Source organism: Cervus canadensis, chromosome 12 (genome assembly GCF_019320065.1).
Source record: "Cervus canadensis isolate Bull #8, Minnesota chromosome 12, ASM1932006v1, whole genome shotgun sequence".
In the NCBI taxonomy this organism is placed as follows: domain Eukaryota; kingdom Metazoa; phylum Chordata; class Mammalia; order Artiodactyla; family Cervidae; genus Cervus; species Cervus canadensis.
Window position 1 is genome coordinate 61,264,220 of NC_057397.1, and position 20,834 is coordinate 61,285,053.

The following is a 20,834-nucleotide window of genomic DNA, read 5'->3' on the forward strand; positions in this document are numbered from 1 at the left end:
AAGATCTCTGGACATGGTAAATACCTGGGAAATATCTATAAAATATACTAGTTTTTTCCTCTTTAGTTCTTTAAAGTATGTAAGATTACTGACACAAAGGTCAAAATCATATCTGGTAAGATTTTCAGTAAGTGCAAAAGTAATATATATGACAACTAAAACATAAATGGGGATGGGGAAAGGGACCTTTATGATTAAAACGTTTCTATTTTTTCTTGAAGTGATAAAATATTACTACTAAATAGACTGTGAAAGATTAAGTATGAAAAGATGCTAACTTCTTGGATGAAAAACTATGACAAAATTAGACAGTGTATTAAAAAGCAGAGACATCACTTTGCCAGCAAAGGTCTATATAGTCAAAGCTATGGTTTTTCCAGTAGTCACATACAGATATGAGAGTTGGACCATAAAGAAAGCTGAGCACTGAAGAATTGATACTTTTGAACTGTGGTGCTGGAAAAGACTCTTGAGAGCCCCTTGGACAGTAAGGAGATCAAACCAGTCAATCCTGAAAGAATCAACGCTGAATATTCATTGGAAGGACTGCTGCTGAAGCTGAAGCTCCAATACTTTGGCCACCTGATGCAAAGTCTGATTCACTGTAAAAGACTCTGATGCTGGGAAAGATTGAAGGCAGGAGGAGGGGGATACAGAGAATGAGAAGGTTGGATGGCATCATCAACTCAATGGACATGAGTTTGAGCAAATTCCAGGATATAGTAAAGGACAGGGAAGCCTGGCAAGCTGCAATCAATGGGGTCACAAAGAGTTAGAGATGACTTAAGAGATTGAAAACTGAGCAAAAGATTGACTGTGAAAGATTAAGTATGTACACTGGAAACCTCAGAGCAACCACAAACATTACAAAGAAACACAGACAAGCAGCAGGTACATAAATTAAACAGAATACTAAAAATTATTCTGAATTGTAGCTAGAGAGAAATCTTGGTGTTGTTTTTGTTTAGTCACTCAGTTGTGGTGTCCAACTCTTTTGTGAGCCCACAGACTGTAGCCTGCCAGGCTCCTCTGCCCATGAAATATCCCAGGCAAGAATACTGGAGTGAGTTACTATTTCCTTCTCCAGGGGATCTTCCTGATCCAGCAATACAACTTGCATCTCCTGCATTGCTGGGTGGATTGTTTACCACTGATCCACCAGGGAAACTCAGAGAAAAATCTACTACTATGAAAAAAAAAATGAGTATTCTTATTTCATTCTTCAAAATTCAAGCAGTTTTCCTTAAATCATCCCATTCAAATGATACTAAGCTTTCCTTGGGGCTTCCCAAGATCACAGGGGCTTTTCTTGAGGAATCCCAAGTCAATGATCAAGTGACTCATCATTTTTATGACCCTACTGAATAAGAGAATCAAAATCTGAGAGGATCAGGGCCTTACAGGTCTCCTGTATATGAATTTTTTGGTAACATTCTTATTGGTTCCCTCATTAATTAATGAACTAAGTAAAATCTCTGACATGTTCAGTTTATATTTATATAAGAATTATGATTTTTTGAAAAATTATCCTCTGAACATGATATGCTTTTAAAGAGTGAAACAAAATTCTTTGTTTACTTTAAATTCCATATGATTTCCATACAAAGGAACATTAGCACATGTGACAATGGTTTATGACTTTCACATAAAACAGTAAATAATTACAAGTTGTTGTGCTATAAATTTTTTAAAATCAAATGTTTTTGTCTTCTTAAAGAAGAAAACAACTATATCCATAACAACTTCAGGCATTTCTGAAATGCTAAAATTGGGCAATCACTGAAATTCACATATATGCTAAAACTGCTAAGGGTTGGCTGCCACTTGAGTTACCTTATTAAAAAGGATTAATTTTAGTATTAAGAGAGAAAGCATGAACACTACAGAAAGACATAATACATTACTTCTTTAATTTTTAACTTATGTTGCCTTTAACTTTTCCTTGACCTAATTTCTTAGAAAGATGACTGGTGACACCCTTTTTTGTCCCTCCAATTAAGACATTTTTGTAAATAGTCCTTCACTTCAGAATCCAGGAATGCAACTGGTCACTTACTGCTTCTCTTCCCCATGAATGTTAACGTTATGGTTATTCATATTTTCTCTGTTTTCTTACCACATGGTTACTATTTCAAGGCTTCAAAAGAATCCTGAGCATGGAACACTGCTTTCTTCAGGATAAATAGTGCTACATGAAGTGTTTCTGGATAGCTAAATTGGTAATGGGACTTGGATAGTTCATTCAAGTGGGCCAATTTAAAACAGAAATTCCTCACATCAGTTTTTGAAAAATAACTTCATTAACATTTAAAATATTTATGTATTTAAGTATTGAATAAACTAATGAATGGTCCACTAAGATATCAAATATGCATATAAGTATGCATCTTTAAAACAAATTGAAATATACTGTAATCTGATACAGTAGTGGCTTACGAATGTCAACTTTCTGAGGCCAAAGCTAGTTTAAATATTTTTAGAAAGGTAAGTGTGGGGAGACGAATTCCAAATTACAGAATGAGAAAACTCTACACCTGGAATGAACCTTGTTGGTATCTATTGTAATCATTACGTTTTATACAAAAAGAAACAGAAACCCAAAGAAGTGAAATGCTGGGCTAAGATCACTCTGTTAATAAATAGCAGGGCCAATTAAATTCCAGGCTTTCTGCTTCGTAATTTCCTTCTCCAGGGGATCTTCCCAACCCTGGGATCGAACCCAGGTCTCTGAATTCTTTACCACTGAGCCACCTGGGAATCCCAGTAATCTTTCTACTATATATTAATAACTAAAACAGTGGCAGCAAACATTTGTGAGGGTGCAGTACTTGCATAGGCTGCAAAGTACTTTCATTAATGATCTCTTTTCAATTTCATAATCGCCCTATGAGATGGATGGGTACACGTCTCCTAAGTGAGAGTTAGAATTTCAGCTCAGGATGTCATAGTACCAAGAGAGGCTGTACTCTGTAGTCATATGGATACATATATACAAATTCACCAGTTAAAACAAAGAAAGGGAACCATTTGCATGGTCTGGAGAAGAACAATGGAGGTTGACTGAAAACTGAGATTCATATTTTTCTTTCCACTCTAAGGATCCATACAGGTTGAGAGACCAGACTCAGAAAGTCCAGAATATCTTGGTTTTGTATTTTAGCTCTGTTTATTTGTCATCTTGGAGAAGTTATTTCTCCAAACTTCAGTTTCTTTACATATAAGATGGCAACATATTTCCCACAGAGCTGTTAGGAGGATTAAATGAGATAATGCATTTAAAGTAGTTATTACAATGCCTGGCACAGACTGAGTACACAATAATTGCTAGTCATTTTTTTCAGCTGTTATGTTTAACTATTTGTTTCTGACAAATTTCACTAAATTCATTTTAAGGACATACGATGACTTATATTGATGACTCTATTTGGACACTGTAAATGTCCAAGGAGATGCTTTTTGTGTAAAGCAAGCCATTCACAAGAATATTATGTGAAGAAGGCTCCTTAGGAGGTAGGTAAGACTATTTCCTCCCACATGTAAATACCCTATACTCAATCTGGTATATAACCTTCTAAACTTCATCTGCTGAAACTGGTTTCTACATTGGTCTATGCACAAAAAAAATTTTTTTTAAGATACTTTATCATTTCAACCTAGGAACCTGTTATAATTCCAATGTACACCTTTGCTATGAGCCCTGATAACTCTGCTGAACTCAGTTATCAATATCTTTTAGCAGAAGCTGCTGAAGCCAGCCACCCATAAAGCAACTGCGGCTGAAAGCAGTTAGGGAGGGATGTGGAATGAGCTTCTGTTCTCTCAGTCCTACACCTAGTTTTTGCCAATGCTAAGCAGACACCCAAACAGGTATCAGGTCTGTAGGCATGAGTCCTTGAATAATATAACATAAACTACCTCAGCACCTCTCTCATCTCCATTGAACAGAAGTACCCATTGTATTACAGGTGCTCAGTAAATGAAAGTGTGTTTGAAGAAGGGAGGCAGTGGTTGCTGATAAATGTTTAACACTGGCTCTCAGAGTAGGAGAGCTGATTGACAGCATTTGCCAATATCTGTTTGTAAATACTCTCACTATGGTGATTTAAACTAGCAGTGGTTTAACAACCGTCTTTCAAAGTTCCTAAAAATTTAACAATTAGCTCTTCTGAGCCAGTAGGAGCCAGCACAAGCACTAATGGAGAGATGGCTAGGAGGCAGTCTAGAAGGTAACCCTAGGCTATTCCTTCTTAGCAACGGGTCAGTTACAACTTTCTAAAGTCAAGGACTTGAACTACATCTCAGCAAGAGCCCAGCTCTTCTCTGACTGACTTACTGGGGCTCCTATCTACTCTTCAGGAGCCTGCTGTATAAAACGACTCTCCTTAGCGCCAAGAATGAACCAGTCTGACTTCCAGAATGGACAAATTCTCCAAATGCCTTACTGCTGACGTTCATCTGCTAGATGCTACCACCTGAGAACAATAAAATGCCTGAGTTATACCTGAGCTTGTGAGGGCCCTCTTCCAATACCAGATCTTAGATGATCCCGCTACCCTTTCTGGGAAATCTTTCCTGACAAATCTCTAATTCTGCATTAACTCTGGGAAAAGGTCTCTGTACCTGGTCTGGCCCTGTTTTCATTAGCTCTTATTACTTAACAGTACATATGTCTTAAATCTGAATCCCTGATCACTTTCCTAGTCTCAACATGCAACAAGCTTCACACGTTCCATATAATTATTAAAATATATGGCGCTCTCTGGTTATAGGCAGGCCTGGATGGGGCAACAAGAGGCAGCTGGCCAACACCCACTTAATAAACGTGCTTGTTGTAGATGTGTAAAATCGTTGTAATCTTACTTTGCTAATAAACCGCCTCAAATACATTTAATAACAAGCTGTTACACCAAGATGATTATGGCAAAAGAATACCAAAACAATAAACTTCATTTTCTAAAGTTTTTCTTTTTTTAACCTTAGCAGCAGCACTGACATGGAAAGCAAACCTAAGGGCTATTAATATGAAAAAAAACTTTGCTTCCTAATCACTGGAAATTGTTAAGCATTTCAATAGCCCAGAAAGAGCCCCTGTTTCATTCAGCTCCTGGAAAAAAATTCAGAGGCACAGTAAGAACACCAAGACTAAATCTTGTTCCTTTTCAAACATTTACTTAAACGTGATTCAGCTGTGGGACATGAAATTTACGTATTTACATATTCAGTAGAGAAAATAAGTTTTGTCTGGTTTGCCAGCTGTTTCCTGTTTGATCAATCTTAAAACTTTGGGAATAAAACTTAATATGTACTAGTGGTTATCAGCACCCGAGTAAATCTGAAGGCTCTTACCTGTACATTTGTAATCAGAGGCAACCCCTTTAAGCACAGCATCAAAAATGGATATTTCCACTCGTTGCTTCCTGTGGTGACAACTCAGAAGCAAAGAAGGTTGGGATACAATAAAGTACAAGAAAGGTTCTAGTTGCAAGTCACCAGTTCCTCTTCTTCCAGGCTGCCGAACGATAGTTATGCCGAGCGCTTGTCTAGCGGATGACCTTGTGGATGCATGCAGACTTTCGAGAGAGATGACCCCTACTTTTTTCCCTGAAGGAAAAGATATGTTGCTGCTTAAGAGATCTTCTGCTGTTACCATGGAAATACATGCCTGGCTGGGCTTTGCGACATCTGAATTGACTTCTGGCAGGTTTAATGAACTCTTGCCTGTTTTTTCATTATCCTTTTGTTCTTGCGATTTCGATTTGGGTAAGGCCGTACAGGAATAGGTCATTAGTGAGATTCTACTTGCAGTAATAAATATGTCAAAAGGAATAAAATTTAGATTTTTTACAATTGACGACTGGCGTGAGGGACGGGCGATGCGGTGCTGACTGGTACCACTGTGCTGCTCTATCTGTACTATTCTGATTTTAACGCTGTCACTGCCAATTCCACTATCCTGGGCACCACTGTACCGAGATGAGCTATCAGCCATGCTTCCATCATATGTATCCATTTTTTTCTGTTCTTGCTTAGTGATCTGCAAGGAAAAATAATAAAATATTTTAAACTAATTATATTCCAAGTGTTACTATGTAAATGTTATAGAAACATTAAAACTGGGTCTAGTATAAAAGTAATCATAAAAATAAAGTAGGTGTCCTTTCAAGAAATTATGCATATTAGAATGCCAAGGCAATCCTTGAGAAAAACATCACGTGCATTTCTATCATTAAAAGATACTTTTCAGGGGAATTCTCTGGTAGGTCAGTGGTCAGAACTTGGTGCTTTCACTGCCAAGGGTGAGGGCGTGAGGGTTCAATCCCTGGTTGGGGAACGAAGATCCCAAGAGCCACGTGGCTCAGCCAAAAAAATAAAATAAAATAAAATATACTTTTCAATGTCAGACTTTACTTTCTTTGGACTAACACAAAGTAGTGTGTGTGTGTATATATGTATACATATACATACATATATATATATATATAAAATGCCTCAGTTAGTATCCTTTATGGTGTTTTTCCAAGTAGTATAAAAAACTGTTTCTGAATCATTATTACTATTGGTTGAAATTAATTTTAGGCAGGAGTAGTTTATACTGTTTATGCTATCATTGTAAAACTGATTTACAAGACCCAGAGGGAGCGGGTAGAGAGGGAGGTGGGAGAGGGGATCAGGATGGGGAATACATGTAAAACCATGGCTGATTCAGGTCAATGTATGACAAAACCCACTACAATACTGTAAAGTAATAAGTCTCCAACTAATAAAAGATAAATGAAAAAAAATAATAAAATGCTGGGGGGAAAAAATCCTGAAAAAAAAAATAAAAAAATAAAAGCTATTTTCTTGGGGGAAAAAAAAAACTGATTTACAGGATTTTGGATAGTAGGAGAGGGAAAAGTTAGTAGTCCTCAATTATGAATGACAAAGAAAAGTAAACTAAAATAAATGTGTGCCATTCAAAATGATGTTTATTTTCCTTTACTACAATAAGACTTAAAACAAGGATAAATGTAAGTGATCAAGCAAAATGTAAGTAATTAAAACCCTTGAAGGTGGATTGTCCCTTTGTGCACTAAATGTATCCATACTTTCTCAAATACTCCCACCAACAACCGTCTGCGTAGAGAACAAAGAACAGTGTGGTGGAAGCAGCAGCATGACTGTTTTGTCAGCACAACTGCAAGACCTCCAGTTTGACTCTGTGGTTCCCTTTTCTTAGTCTCCCAACCATTAATTCGTTTCTAACATACTATTGAGACCTAGATACTCACTCGCTTCTTCACTGAAGTAATTCAGATTCATTAAAGAACTCATTAAAGAACTCAGACTTCCCTTGTGGCTCAGCTGGTAAAGAATCCACCTGCAATGCAGGAGACCTGGGTTTGATCCCTGGGTTGGGAAGATCCCCTGGAGAAAGGAAAGGCTTCCCATTCCAGTATGCTGGCCTGGAGAATTCCATGGACTGTATAGTCCATGGGGTTGCAAAGAGCTGGACACGACTGCGTGACTTTCACTACTGACTGAAGAACTCATGGAAAATCTGAGGGAAAAAGAAAATCCTCCCAACTCCCTTCTTACTCCCAGATGCTCTACTGTTTGAGCCGCCAGGGAAGTCTGTTTTACTGGAGTGGGCAGCCTCTCCCTTCCCCAGGGATCTAACCCAGGTCTCTTGCATTGCAGGCGGATTCTTTACCAGCTGAGCCACAAGGGAAGCCCCTTCTTACTACCAAACACGACCAATAGTAATCTTTTAGTGTATTTCCTTTTGTCTTTTTTCCCTACTTGTGCATAGGTTCTCCTCAACCCTACCCTTTAGGGTTATAATAATACTGGAGAGATAAATTGGTAATGCAGTTTTTTAACATATTAATATACTCTACATAAATGTCATTTTTAAAAAGCTGCATAATATTTCATTCAGTCTTAGGAGCAATTGTTCAACTATTCCCATATAGCTGGACAATTAGGTATTCAATTTTTGCCAACAAACATCTATGACAAACATCTAAATAAGATTTTCTTAAGACAGGATCCTAGAAGAATTACTAGGTAAATGGTATGAAAAAGTTTAAGCTTATTAAATGTTGCCAGCACCTTTCCAAAGAGGGTGCACTAATCTGTATTCCCATCAGCAGTGAGAAAATATTCCCCACAGTACTAGGCAATGAGCTTCATTTTTTAGGCTCTCCCTTAATTTGGTCAATATAGTATCATTTTTCCACATTATAAGTTGCTTATGAAAATGTTAAAGGACAGTTAATTCAAGACAATGATGTAACTGTCATTAAAAACTTTCAAGTAATTTTTTGTTAATTTATTTTAATTTTGTGGAGGAGGGCACAATGTTATAAAAAAAATATAGTATTTGAAACAAAAATAGCTAATCCCTTTTCTCTGAAGATACCTCATTCTTTTAAATCCTTCTCCGTATGCCATGTTGCTTCTCTGCCTGGAGCCCCTTCTGAAACTGCTGTAGCATGCCAACACCTAGCTCTCCATGAAGACTCAGAACAATGACACCTGTCTGGGATTTGCGCTTTCAACTCTTTTCCTTCTTGGTGTTCCTAGTACTTAACTCATACTTCTATTTTTGTTGCTGTTCAGTCGCTCAGTTGTGTCTGACTCTCTGCAACTCCATGGACTGCAGCACAAGCAGCTTCCCATTCCTTCACTTTAGGATTTATTATTTTCTACTAGATCTATTATTTTATCTTAGAATAGTCTAGAATATATTCTAGTAGAAATATTTCTACTAGAATAGTCTAGAATATTCTGTGGTGGCAGATTCAGATAGTATTAAAACAATCCAAAGGTCTTGGAGTCAGACAGAAGCAGGGTTAAGTGCAGCACTTTCTGATTGTGTGCTACTTGATAAATTACAATCCTCTCTAAGGCTACATAATCTCATCTGTAAAATGGGAATAATAAACCCAACCTCAAGGGGTTTGCATGAGGATTCAATGAGTTAATGTGCCTGAAGAGGTCAGTGCAGTGCCTGGCATATAGTAAATAACCCACCAACGAGCAGCGGTTATGTTTTGGTCTTCTTTACCAGTGAAGGACTGATGCCATATTGTTTTGTTTCTATCACCGAGGACGGTCTCATCAGTGACTAGCACACTGAAGAGAGGATCCATAGAAGCGCGATGAGATGTCAGTTTCTGATACAATATTAAATGAAAAAAATTGCTCTGCAGACAAGAAATATTTAATTGTTAATATGTAAATATATGTGTACACTGTACTCTTTAAAGTCTGTCCAGATACATTCCTGAACTTTCCTTATTGGCATCCTCCATGCTGTGCGCTGGTCACACTTCAAGCAGTCCTCTGTCTCTGCCAGATGCTCGTCCTCACACTGGGGACACTAACACCCAACCGACAAAGTTGCTGCAGGATTACATGAACTAATGTACTGACCACATGTAGTAGGCACTCAATAAAAGGTAAGTTAAAAAAAAGAAGCCACCTTCCTTATGAAGACTTTCTCAACCTTTCTAGATGGTGCTTGCATTTTCAGCTTCTATGCTTTCATAGCTAACGTTTTCATAGCACTTTTCAAACACTGGTTTGTCTCAGAGATTGGGAGCAATGGAAGATAAGAAATCAGACACCACTGAGTATGTTTCCTAGGGCTTCCCAGGTGGCTCAGTGGGCAAAGAATCTGCCTGCAATGTAAGAGATGCAGGCAGACACAAGTTAGATCCCCCGGTTGGGAAGATCCCCTGGAGGAGGACATGGCAACCTGCTCCAGTATTTCTTGCCTGGAAAATTCCATGGACAGAGGAGCCTGGTAGACTACAGTCCATGGGGTCTTAAAGAGTCAGACATGACTGAGCACGCACACGCCATGCCACACCAAACACTGGCAGCATATTACATACATTTTCTTTACTGTTACAACCCTTTAAGGGGGTACTGTTACCACCATTTTACAGCTGAGGAAACTGAGGCTGAAAGAGATTAATCAATTGGTCCAAGGTCAGACAGCTAGTAGGCAATGAGAAGAGAACACCATTAGTATTTGTAGCACACACCACATTGCTTTAAACAACGTTAAAGTTCAAGAAGTGTGTGCTGACCAAACAAATTAATGAACATATTTAATTTTAAAATTCAGTAAAATAAAAATACAACAATTATCAAAGGGATAATTAAATTGTAAAGGTTTTAATTACCTATTATAAAAATTTCAAATATACCTCCAAATCTAGTATGAGCTAGGAGTTCTCAAATAATATGTGAAACGATAATAAAATCATTTACATACGTAATCTAGGATTTACTGTGCAAACTAAATATATCTGTGCACAGCATAATTTTAAAAAATCCTCTAAGTTGCATAAAGAAACTCAAATCAAGCACTCAACTGTTTTTATTCTCTCAATCAGGAAAGGCAATCAGAATCAACTACATGAGTCTATACCTTCTATGCACAGAGCCTTGTATTTTCTTCTCCTGATGTACAGATTTGCATTTAAAAATCTAGCTTCTCTTTCTTTAAAGTGTTCCCTATCAATGTTAACATGATAAAACAAGTCACTTACAGGTAAAGGTAAATAAATGTAGTGTCCAGCCCTATTACCTGTTGAGACTGCCACGTTAAGACTCTAGCGAATGTCAACTGGCATAATCTGGCAATATAAATAACCAGTAGGGGCAGGATGGCAGCTATCAGCTCAGGTCACAGGGGTTACTGAACAGAAGTCAGATGGTAACTAATTCTAGTCACTACTGAGTAGAATGGAATTTGAACCAATGACCCAGAGATGAAAGACTCTGACTCTCACTGGAAGGAAAAAAAAGCACAACTTTCCCAGTATTAGAAGACTAAATTCTTAAAAATGGGTTAAAAGCCAAGATTTCTTTCATTTGTCTAAGTTTCTGCACTATTATGTAGAGCTGAAATAAATAAGCTGATGATTTTGAGACATATTTAAAAATCCATAGGTTTGTCACCAGTCCACTGCAGATTTATCTATTATATTGAAGACCATCTGGCCTATCAAGGAAGTTTTATAATTAATTATGTGCGCTCAGCTCAAAACTTGGGCATCAATTTACTATTCCTTTGTGGAGAAAGAAAACTTCACAATGTAATAACTCTGAAAATAACTTTTCCTTTATTATTGTCCAAGGGGAGTAATAATTTAAGTTGTCAAAAATAGCAATATCTGCTTGCTGTTAGTGAGTGCAGCATAAAACATGTATCTCTGGGCAGTGCTATTACATCAGCTCTCCCACTCTTTACCTAACTCATTTAAAATGAACAATAAAAGTTTTCTTTAATTAGCTACTGGTGTGCATTAACATGATCATGATTAAACCATAAAAACCAACTGTACATTACTCTGGTCCCCTCTTCCATATGTTTTGAATTATTCTGTTTGAAAATGTACTTTGCGTCCCTTTTAAAAGTTCGACCTTCTGCTTTCAGAGAATTAAATGCATATTACTGCAGAGAAGAAGATAATGTTTCAGACCTCCAGGCATATATTAAACACACTGGCAGCACTTGAGACAAAATGCTTTACTTATTAGATACTTCCTATTCTAAACAGTGTCATCAAAGGCTAAAAACAAAATCCATATAAAAGCTGCACAATGCTTCCACACAGAACCTGTGCCAAAATCCCTGTACTTTCCAACTAATGAGGAAAGGATGTGTACTCTTAACATATGAATGTAAGATTTTCCAAGCATTCACTTTAGGAAACTGGGCTATTGATTCCATATGGGTTATGTTAAATGAAACTCTATTGGTAAAATAACCTTTAAGATATCTGGCATGATAACTATAATTAAACAATATTCAAAAGACTAAAACAAAAGGGAATTTGGTTCCACAATGGCTAATTAAAATAAAATGAAAAAACACAGCATGCCATCTATCAAGATAAATTGTTATTGTTTAAGAACTATTTAAATACTGTTAAAATATACTTTCAGATAAAATCTGAAAGAGCTGGAAAAATATTTGTGGCTTAAAAATGGATAGTTTGGTGAAGAAAAAAATATAGGACTCTGAAATTTTATGCAGAGATAACAGCTTTAAAGCCTTGAGCACAACCAGATGGTACTTAACTCAGAGGAATTCTCGTTTCACTATCAATGGGTTTCAATATGAGAAGGTTTTCAATAGCTAGGGAAACATGTCAAGTTGAGAGTTTACTTATTAGATCATTTCAGCGCATCTCCCCATCCTTTCACAGCTATACGTGGTACAGTTATTAGCCACCATGGAAAAGGTGCTGAAAGCTGACTAGTAGCGAGCGGAACTGAAGCTAATTCCTCCGTTTGATGGAGTGAGATAGGTAAGTTTACTCGCTTACCCTGGAGTCTGGTAAGAGCCACAGTATCTCAGGAGTAGTGGCTAAAATCACACTTGAGTAGGCAACAATACCAAAAAATGCATTAAAATAATTTCAAATGATATTAATTAGATGTTCTGCAGTAGAACTCTGGAGTGAAGAAAGATAAGCTTGATGGACCGAAACTTCTTGTTTGGCCATATGAACATTTTCACAGGCATATTTGGAAGTAGCCATATTAATAAGAATGCTGCACATAAGTGGATATTTAAAAATTTAAACAAAAATATGTGGAAATCAACTTTGAGAATTAACAAAGACTAAAACAAATATAATTTCTGTTTCTATGGCTGCCAAGAAAGGATAATTCAGCACCTATTCCTATATTTTAACTCACACTATTTCTTTTAACTTGTCTTTTTAAGGAATCTTTATACACCAAAAACAAACATATCCACATATTTTCCACCTTCTCATCAAAATTATGGTTATATATCAGCAGCAGTTACACTTTAACCTTGATCAAATATCTTTTGCCAGTCATGAGCTCACTTTTCACATCTTATAAATTATGATAGAGTCAAGTGTGAAACCACAAAACCAAGTGACAGTTACTTCTTCATATCACTGTGACATTTATTATATTTTTGTTGCCCTTGCAAAAAATGTAGTCACATTTTCAAAGAAGTAAACGTGCTGCCTATGATACAGAAAAAAAAAAAAAAAAAAACCCTACAAAACTTGGTTACAGTATTTTAATGGTTTCACATACTGGAATTACAAAGGAGAACTTTAAGAAACTTAACAGAATTATGTGCCTCGTTGTCTAAATATTTGCAAATATACCCTTCTAGTTGTATCAAGAAGGTTTCAAGGATAGGATAGAATGGTTCTGCTGGGAAAGGCTGTTGTATGCCTTTAACACAGAGCTTTAGACAAACAGCAAAATCGTTGTGCCAGAGATACTTCATTTCAACTTGATTAATTTAGTCAAGTGAACAATAAAAGTATATTTTTAAGTCTTATATTTTCAGCGATATCAACACTGCACTTCACGAACTTTTATCATTTTACAGACAAAATACCATCGTAACTCAGTGATGGACCAGATAAAATTTATCTAAGCCCATTAAATTAAAAAACATTATAAAGAATAAATTGATATGAAATGCCTCCTTCAATGTTACCAATCCATGTTACTTTTTACTTATAAAACTTGAACAAACCCTATGCACTTGGGTACTACAGAGTGCTAGAAACAAGGGTGTTTTTTATATTTTATTTCTCTAAGCCAAATGTTATACAAGAGCCCATAGGATATAATTGTTCCCAGTTGGATGACAAAAACTTTTCACAACACTGCAGTAATTATGCAAAAGAGCAGAACTAATGACACCCATCACTGCTTAACAGATAAAATGGTAAAGAGTACTGTAGTTTCAAGTTCTCCCTTTCATGGAGTTACTTTTCCGGCTCTTTGAAGTAACAGTATGAGGCCACTACTGCCTGCTAAGTATCATTTCAAATATTCACATTTCAAACCACTGCTAACTGCAAGAAAAGAAGCATGGAGATAGTTCAGGCAAGGTTGTGTTTTACTGTAATTGTGTTTGGTCTATTGTCTTAATTTAGGTTGTAAATTATGAAAAGCGACCAATTATTGTGCTAAGCTGACTAGAATACCTAGATCATTATCAGTGTCCATTTCAATACAATAAGCCAAACGACCAAAAAAAAAAAAATTTACACACCAACCTATCCACGCAAGTTCAAATCTTACTTACTGAGATTTCATCAACACAGCTGACCCTGAAGCCTTTTGTGCCTGTCTGCCCATTCAAACATATATGATTTCACAGCATATGCTTATTTTCAGGGGCTTTTAAATTCATGAAAAGAAAAAATCAGTTCCAGGCAAGACTTCACATATGACTTCTTAACTCAGAAACAGTTCTGATTCTCTCTCCCTCTCTTTCTCTACATCTCCCACATATATAATTGGAATGGGTTGGTCATTTTTGTTCAAGAAAACTAGATCTAATTGATTTATTCTAACTCCTTAGTTTGATTTGTCTGCTTTTTATAGTGAATTTAGTTTTGTTTTTTAACAATAAAACCTGACACATTCTGGGAACCTGGATCTTAATCTAAGTAGATGCCTCTACATCAGAAACAACAACCTGCTTTGAAATGGCCATGATGTTAACTCTTAAAAAGTGGCTACTACGTGTACACAGTAACAACTCTTCATACCAATGAAATCCAAGGTTCATTCCACAGATGTCAATGTGGAAACCATTTTGTCCCATGGCTGCTTAAAGATTTTCAATAGGATTAAATCAGCTGCAAGTCCTCATTATATCAGGGTTTACAATTGTGTCTGAGTTGGAGTCTGTTTCTCATAGAATTTTACTTAGAGACTGACTTAGATTGGCTCCTTAGAGCTAGTCCAATTTTACTAGAAACAACTGTATCACATCAGCCACTCTCATAAACTTGCAGTAAGATTGAATCAGCCCTGACCCTGAAGCAGATGAAAGTTTACCCAGCCTAGGCTTTCTCTGTAAGATTCAGTCACAGAGAAGCTTGCATTTTGTTTCTGCAGCAATGCAGAAGGAGAATATGCTTATTAACTATTTGAGTAGGCTTTTGCCTTGCAATTATGAACCTGATTTTTCTGATAAGGAAACTAGAGTTGACCTTGGAGAAATTTCCATCGATAAAAAGCTATACGAATCCTTGACTATTTTATCCCTCAAATCACATATGCCCTTTTAAAGAAACTATGCAGAGATTATGGAAACGAAGCAAAAGCATGCGTTAACAGTTCCCTCTAACATTCAGTACCAGTAGAAAAATAATGGAAATGGTTTAAGTACATCCATAATTGACTTTAATAACCAGTAGCTGATTTTCATTGCCAAACAGAATATAGTTATTTAACAAAAATATTAAGCTGATTTTTATTATTATATATTTTATTTACTAGATCTGAACAAACCTGGTTTAGGTAACTGCAGATTTTCGTCAAAGTAAACCTGAATATTAGTATTCTCTACACTGTATCTGATTTTATTGAAGCACATCAAGACATTATAGAATACAGGGTCATTTACCAATTTTTATTGGCTACCCTTAAACTTCACGATGGCAGATTAAATCTAAATTGAACTAAAGCTACATATTGATTTTCTGTGTCATATGTTATCAATAGCTTAATGATGCAACAGATGTGAGATGCAACAGTCAAGATGTTAGACAGAAACATTTGTTTATGCCCTGCAGCCATTTCTTCTTTTCCATTAGAACAACTTTGTTCTTCTCTGCTACTCCATAAAAATCATCACTAGGCCAAAAGGACCTTCCACACAAACTGCTTTAATCATATCAACTTCTCACTTCAAACCTTAGAAATGTGAAGTATTCTCTAAATCAGGTAAATATTCCTAACTTCAGCTCTGGTCAGCTAGGCCTACAACACTGGCTAATTTTCAAATGCTGATACTTTACTTGTAATTCTTGCAGTTCTAAAAGAAAAACTTCCTATATGTTAATGAAAGTAATTCAACCTTAATGAGATTCCCAGTCATGTGGGACTGCTTAAATAAAGGTTAGAAAATGTTACATTACTCCCTCCCAAATATCAGGAATCATCTCTACAAACATTCAAGTAGTAACCAACTCTGGAAAAAACTTACATCTCTCTAAACTAGCTAAGGAATAAAATTTCTATTAAAAATATTATATTTAACTCTTCAATGAGTTTAAACTATACGGGTCTTCTTATATGCAAATATTTTTCAATGGTAAATACTACAGTACTACATGGTCTGTAGTTTGTTGAACCCATGGATACAGAGGAAGCTTGGATACAGAGGGTCCACCGTAAGTAATACACAGATTAACCCTTGTACTGTCCACCGTAAGTAATACACAGATTAACCCTTGTACTGTTTAAGGGTCAACTGTATTTTAAAGGTAACATTATTCAGTCAAGTATCGTTAATGTTTGGACTTTAGCTATAAAAATTTCATTGGGATAAAATATTTCTTGTGTTTCTTCAACACAGAGCCAATGTTAAAATTACCAAGCAAAATGTGGAATAATAATTTTATTTCACATTATTGATTCACTTAAATTCTTACCAAATATCTACTATGTTCTGGGCACTGGCTGGGGATATAGCAGAAATGAAGTCCTTACCTTCATAGAGTTTACATTCTAGTGGGAAGTCAGGTAGTAAAAATTTATATGATACCACACACACTTACAACCCATGTTTGCTGATGGACAGGATGTTGTGTATTATGAGAGAAAGGCAGGAGTCTAAAATGATTTGTTTTTTGGCCAGTCAACTACAAGAATTCAGAAAGATGATTTTTCAGGCTATGCAGGCAGCTTCCCAATCAGTTTACTTGTTATGCCAATGATTAAAAATCTGCCTATCCAAACTTAGCCTGTTTTCCCAAAAACCATAAATGACTGCCGTTACTGTCACATAGGGAGATGATGATACACCACCATACCCAATTTTTTTTTCAATTTATTTTTTATTGAAGGATTTTTGTTGAGGTTTGACAGAAAAAAGCTAAATTCTGTAAAGTAGTTACCCAATTTTAAAAGACTCTCTGCTTCAACTACTATGTCTTTGAAGTTCCTCCAGCAAGCTAAGTCCCCCATCAGTTAAGAACCATTTCAAGAAAGGGCACGATTAGAGATGGACTTTTGGAGTTGGGCTGAGGCATCATTCTAGACAGACACTTGGAGAACAGGGAAATGTGGCCAACACATGGAACCATGTCACATCTTTAGAAAATCAAATGAATGAGACACAGACTATCGCTTGGATGGATTTTGGAACAGCTAGGATTGAAGAAAACATTCAAGAGTTGAGCTGAAGAAGGGAAAAAGGAGAAAGGATTGGGCTCTTTGAAGATCCCCATATTTGTAGTTGCTACTGAGCATTTCTAATCGGATGTCCCATTATTAACATCACACATCTAAAAGATCACCATAACATTTAAAAATACCCCATCCCTAAATACTACCTCTACATCTTAACTTTTTACTTATTTGTTCTTTCTCAAAAGGCTCAAATAAATATTAAATATGCCTTCCTGGCCCCCACCAAGTCATTCCTTCATTTCATTAATTAACCTTGCTATCTCCTTTGTATCTTCTGTTCTCATTGACCCTTCCCACTCTCCACTGGCCAATTACCAGAGTTCCTTAATTAGTTTCTTTCACTGGTCTCTTTCCTAAAATTTTCCATATAGCACTGATAGACAACTCTTCTCAAAATACCTTCAATATTTACTTAAAAACATTTGACCCACTAGAAGGAAAGGTCCATGAAAACAGAGACTTACAGGGTGTTTATTTTTCTACTTTATCACTAGCACTTAATACATAGTAAGCATTCAATAAATATTTCATGAACAAATTAAGGAAGGAATAAATGAACTGAATCGTTTGAGAAGTGCTTGTTTAGGCCCCTGCATGGGGGAGTAGATATAAAATCAGTTAAACTTGAACTCTGCCTTCTAGGTTAAAGATACTTAAAGATGTTTTTAGGACACATCTGAACCAAGATGGAAAGAAGCCACAATTTGGACTTGTTGAAATGGCAGTAAGGATACTGAGGCTAAGGAAACCACATAAACAAAAAAAGACAGAGAAGACAAAAATAGGTTATGGATAAGTGTAGAGAAAAGGAAATGTCTCCTTCTGCTGAAACTAAAGATGTCCTAATGAGAACAGAGAAAAATGAGGCTGGATAAAACAAGATTCTAGGTGGCAGGTTAACAAACCTGGACTCCTAGTTTTACACCAGTCTTCCTCAAAGCAGAGCCACTTGATCATCTGAATCGGAATCCCCTAGGGTTTGAACAGATTCTCAGGCCCCATTCCAGAAGTATCCTACCTGAAGGTGATAGGTGAATTGCACTTGTGATAAAATCCCAGTAATTTTATGCACACTAACAGCTGAGAAACTGCTATAGACAAATGGGAAACTAAAAACATTCTAAGCAAATAAGTAACAAAAGGAAGCTTGAGAAAAATTAATGTCACTGAAATGTGCAGTGGGAGTAGCAGATTGGAGGGCAGAGAGATTGTAGGTAGCACCACCAATCAGAAAGCAACTGACTAGATGATGATGATATGGATGTGAAAGAAAGTAACACATGAAGTGGGTCTCAGGAAACAAAGGAGAGAAGTTTTATTTGAACACTCTAGCTCAAAATGTGGTCATGGCAACCACTGCCTACTGAATAATTTAACCAATATTCTGAGGCCTCTTCTCTTAAGCCACCCCTTATTACTCCTCTATGCAAATTCTCCATTCTGGAACTTCACATTCACCTTCTTGCCTCCACATCTTCACTCATGCCAGCCTGGAATCCCCTTTTTCTTAAGGGTCAATTTCCTTCACGAAGCCCTTTCCTTTATGAACCCCTAATGACTGTTCTCTCTCCTTCAGTCCTACAGGATATACTTGATCTTTTATCTGGTACTTAGCATTTGCTATTTTCTGTTACTATTTTCTCTTAATTCTTACGCTCTCTTAACTAGATTGTAGGATTCTTGATTTCAGAAGAACACCACATTCCATTTTTGTAAATTCTGTGCACAGAGCATGTATATATGATGAGATAAGTATATGTAGATGACAGCGATGAAGGTAGTTAATATAGCAGTGGTGATAACCTAACTAGTTGATGACCGAATGTTGTGTAAGGCAACACTACCAAAACACAGATAACACTTAACAGATGCTTAGAATGTGTCAGGCACGTTCCTATGTGCACTTAGTATATATTAGGCACTATTCTATATCAACTCACTTAGTCCTCAGAACTCTAGGTACTATTATTATCTCTTTTTTAAGATAAAGACACTAAGGCCCAGGCAACTTAACTTGCTCAAAATCACATAGCTAGTAAATGGTGAAGCTGGTATTTGAACACGAATATTGGCAATATGATTCCAGAGCTCCTTTTAAAATGATAACCTACATAGTCTCGATCCCAGAACTTCCTTCCTTTCTTTCACAGACCTTCCAATAATGAAATTTTAAAACTTTTTATGTTGCAAATATATTTCTCTCTAGTCGATGGCAAGATCTATAATGGTAGGGATGAGTTCATTTTATTCAGTGCTGAGTACCTATTGCTGGGTCCAGAGCAGATGCTTCATAAATACATGCTTTGTAAATAAATAAATGAATGAATGAAAAAATAAGGAAGGAGGAGGAGAAAGGATTAGAGGAGTGAAGCAACAGATACCACTGTGAATATATAAGGTCTAGAGAAGTTTTTTTTATTGCTGTAGATTTCAGACAGATGGCTTCCCAGAGAAAGCCTTCATCAATATATAAATATATTCTGAAAGGTTGAAAGAAAAAAAAATCCATCTTGCAAGGTGCTGGGACCAGGTGCCTCTATTTTAGCAAATCACTGTATTCAAGAACAGGAAGCAGAGCTCAGAGATAGAGCACTACACTAGGGAACTGAAGACCTGGCTGAGTTCCACAGTTTCCACTAAGTCACACCTGTGTGCAGCTATGTGGGGGAAAACTGTCTTTGTTCACAACTTTCCATTTGTTGACATGGAGCTAAAATGGGGTAACCTAGGCCAAATTCAAATTCTCAGTTTGGTGCATTGGAATAATGGCTTCTTGGAGCTGGAAAAGGTTCTGGAGCTCATTGTTTCCAGAGCTCTTCAAGCTACTTTTAGGCATAGTCCAAAGAAAATCTTACAGGGCAATGGGGCAGTGAAAGGCAGGTAGGGGAGGATGGATGCACAATATGTAAAACAGATAACAGCAAAGCTGCCCAGGATGGTGGTGTCATGAATGTACATGTGATCTGAGGACCACAAAGCTCCAATCTGCTACAGGTCAACTACCCCTTGATGTAATTTTTAAATATATGCTTTACTGTGATAACAGTTCACATTCTACATAATGAATCTATGTAAAGTACACTATGTTTTTTGATATATGTGTAGCTGTGAAACACTACAATTCATTTTTTGACATTTTTGTCACTCTCAAAAGAAACCCCGTACCCATTAGCGGTCACTTTTCTTCATAACCTCATTTCTCCCCCACCAGCGCCTGGGAACTGCTAATCTGTTTTCTGTCTCTACAGACTGTCCTGTTCTAAACACTACATATAAATGGAATCCTGCAATATGTGTGTGGTCTTTCGTGACTGGCTTCTTTCACTTTGCACCATGTTTACAAGGTTTCAACCCTGATGTGGTATGTGTCAGTACTGCATTCCTTTACACGGCTAAGTAATAGTTCACTGCACAGAATCAGTACCTTTTACTTCTTCATTCATTAGTTGATGGACATGGGTTGCTTCTACTTTCTAGGTAGTATGAATTAAGCTATATCAGCTTAATATAATAATCAAGTTTTTGTGTTGACATATGTTTTCACTTCTCTTGGTTATATAACTAGGAGTGGAATTGCTGGGTTATACATACAGTAACTGTATGTTTAATCTTTTGAA

General features: G+C 36.6%; 1 protein-coding gene across 10 annotated transcripts in view; it reads right to left on the reverse strand.

Moving 5' to 3' along the window:
* The window catches only part of VPS13B (vacuolar protein sorting 13 homolog B), a 774,030-nt gene that overhangs the window by 222,802 nt on the left and 530,394 nt on the right, over window positions 1-20,834 (reverse strand). For all 10 annotated transcript variants that reach the window (XM_043484079.1, XM_043484085.1, XM_043484083.1 and 7 more), the window contains one exon: window positions 5,347-6,034. In XM_043484079.1, coding sequence (XP_043340014.1) covers window positions 5,347-6,034 — 688 coding nt within the window. The remainder of the gene's footprint in view (window positions 1-5,346; window positions 6,035-20,834) is intronic.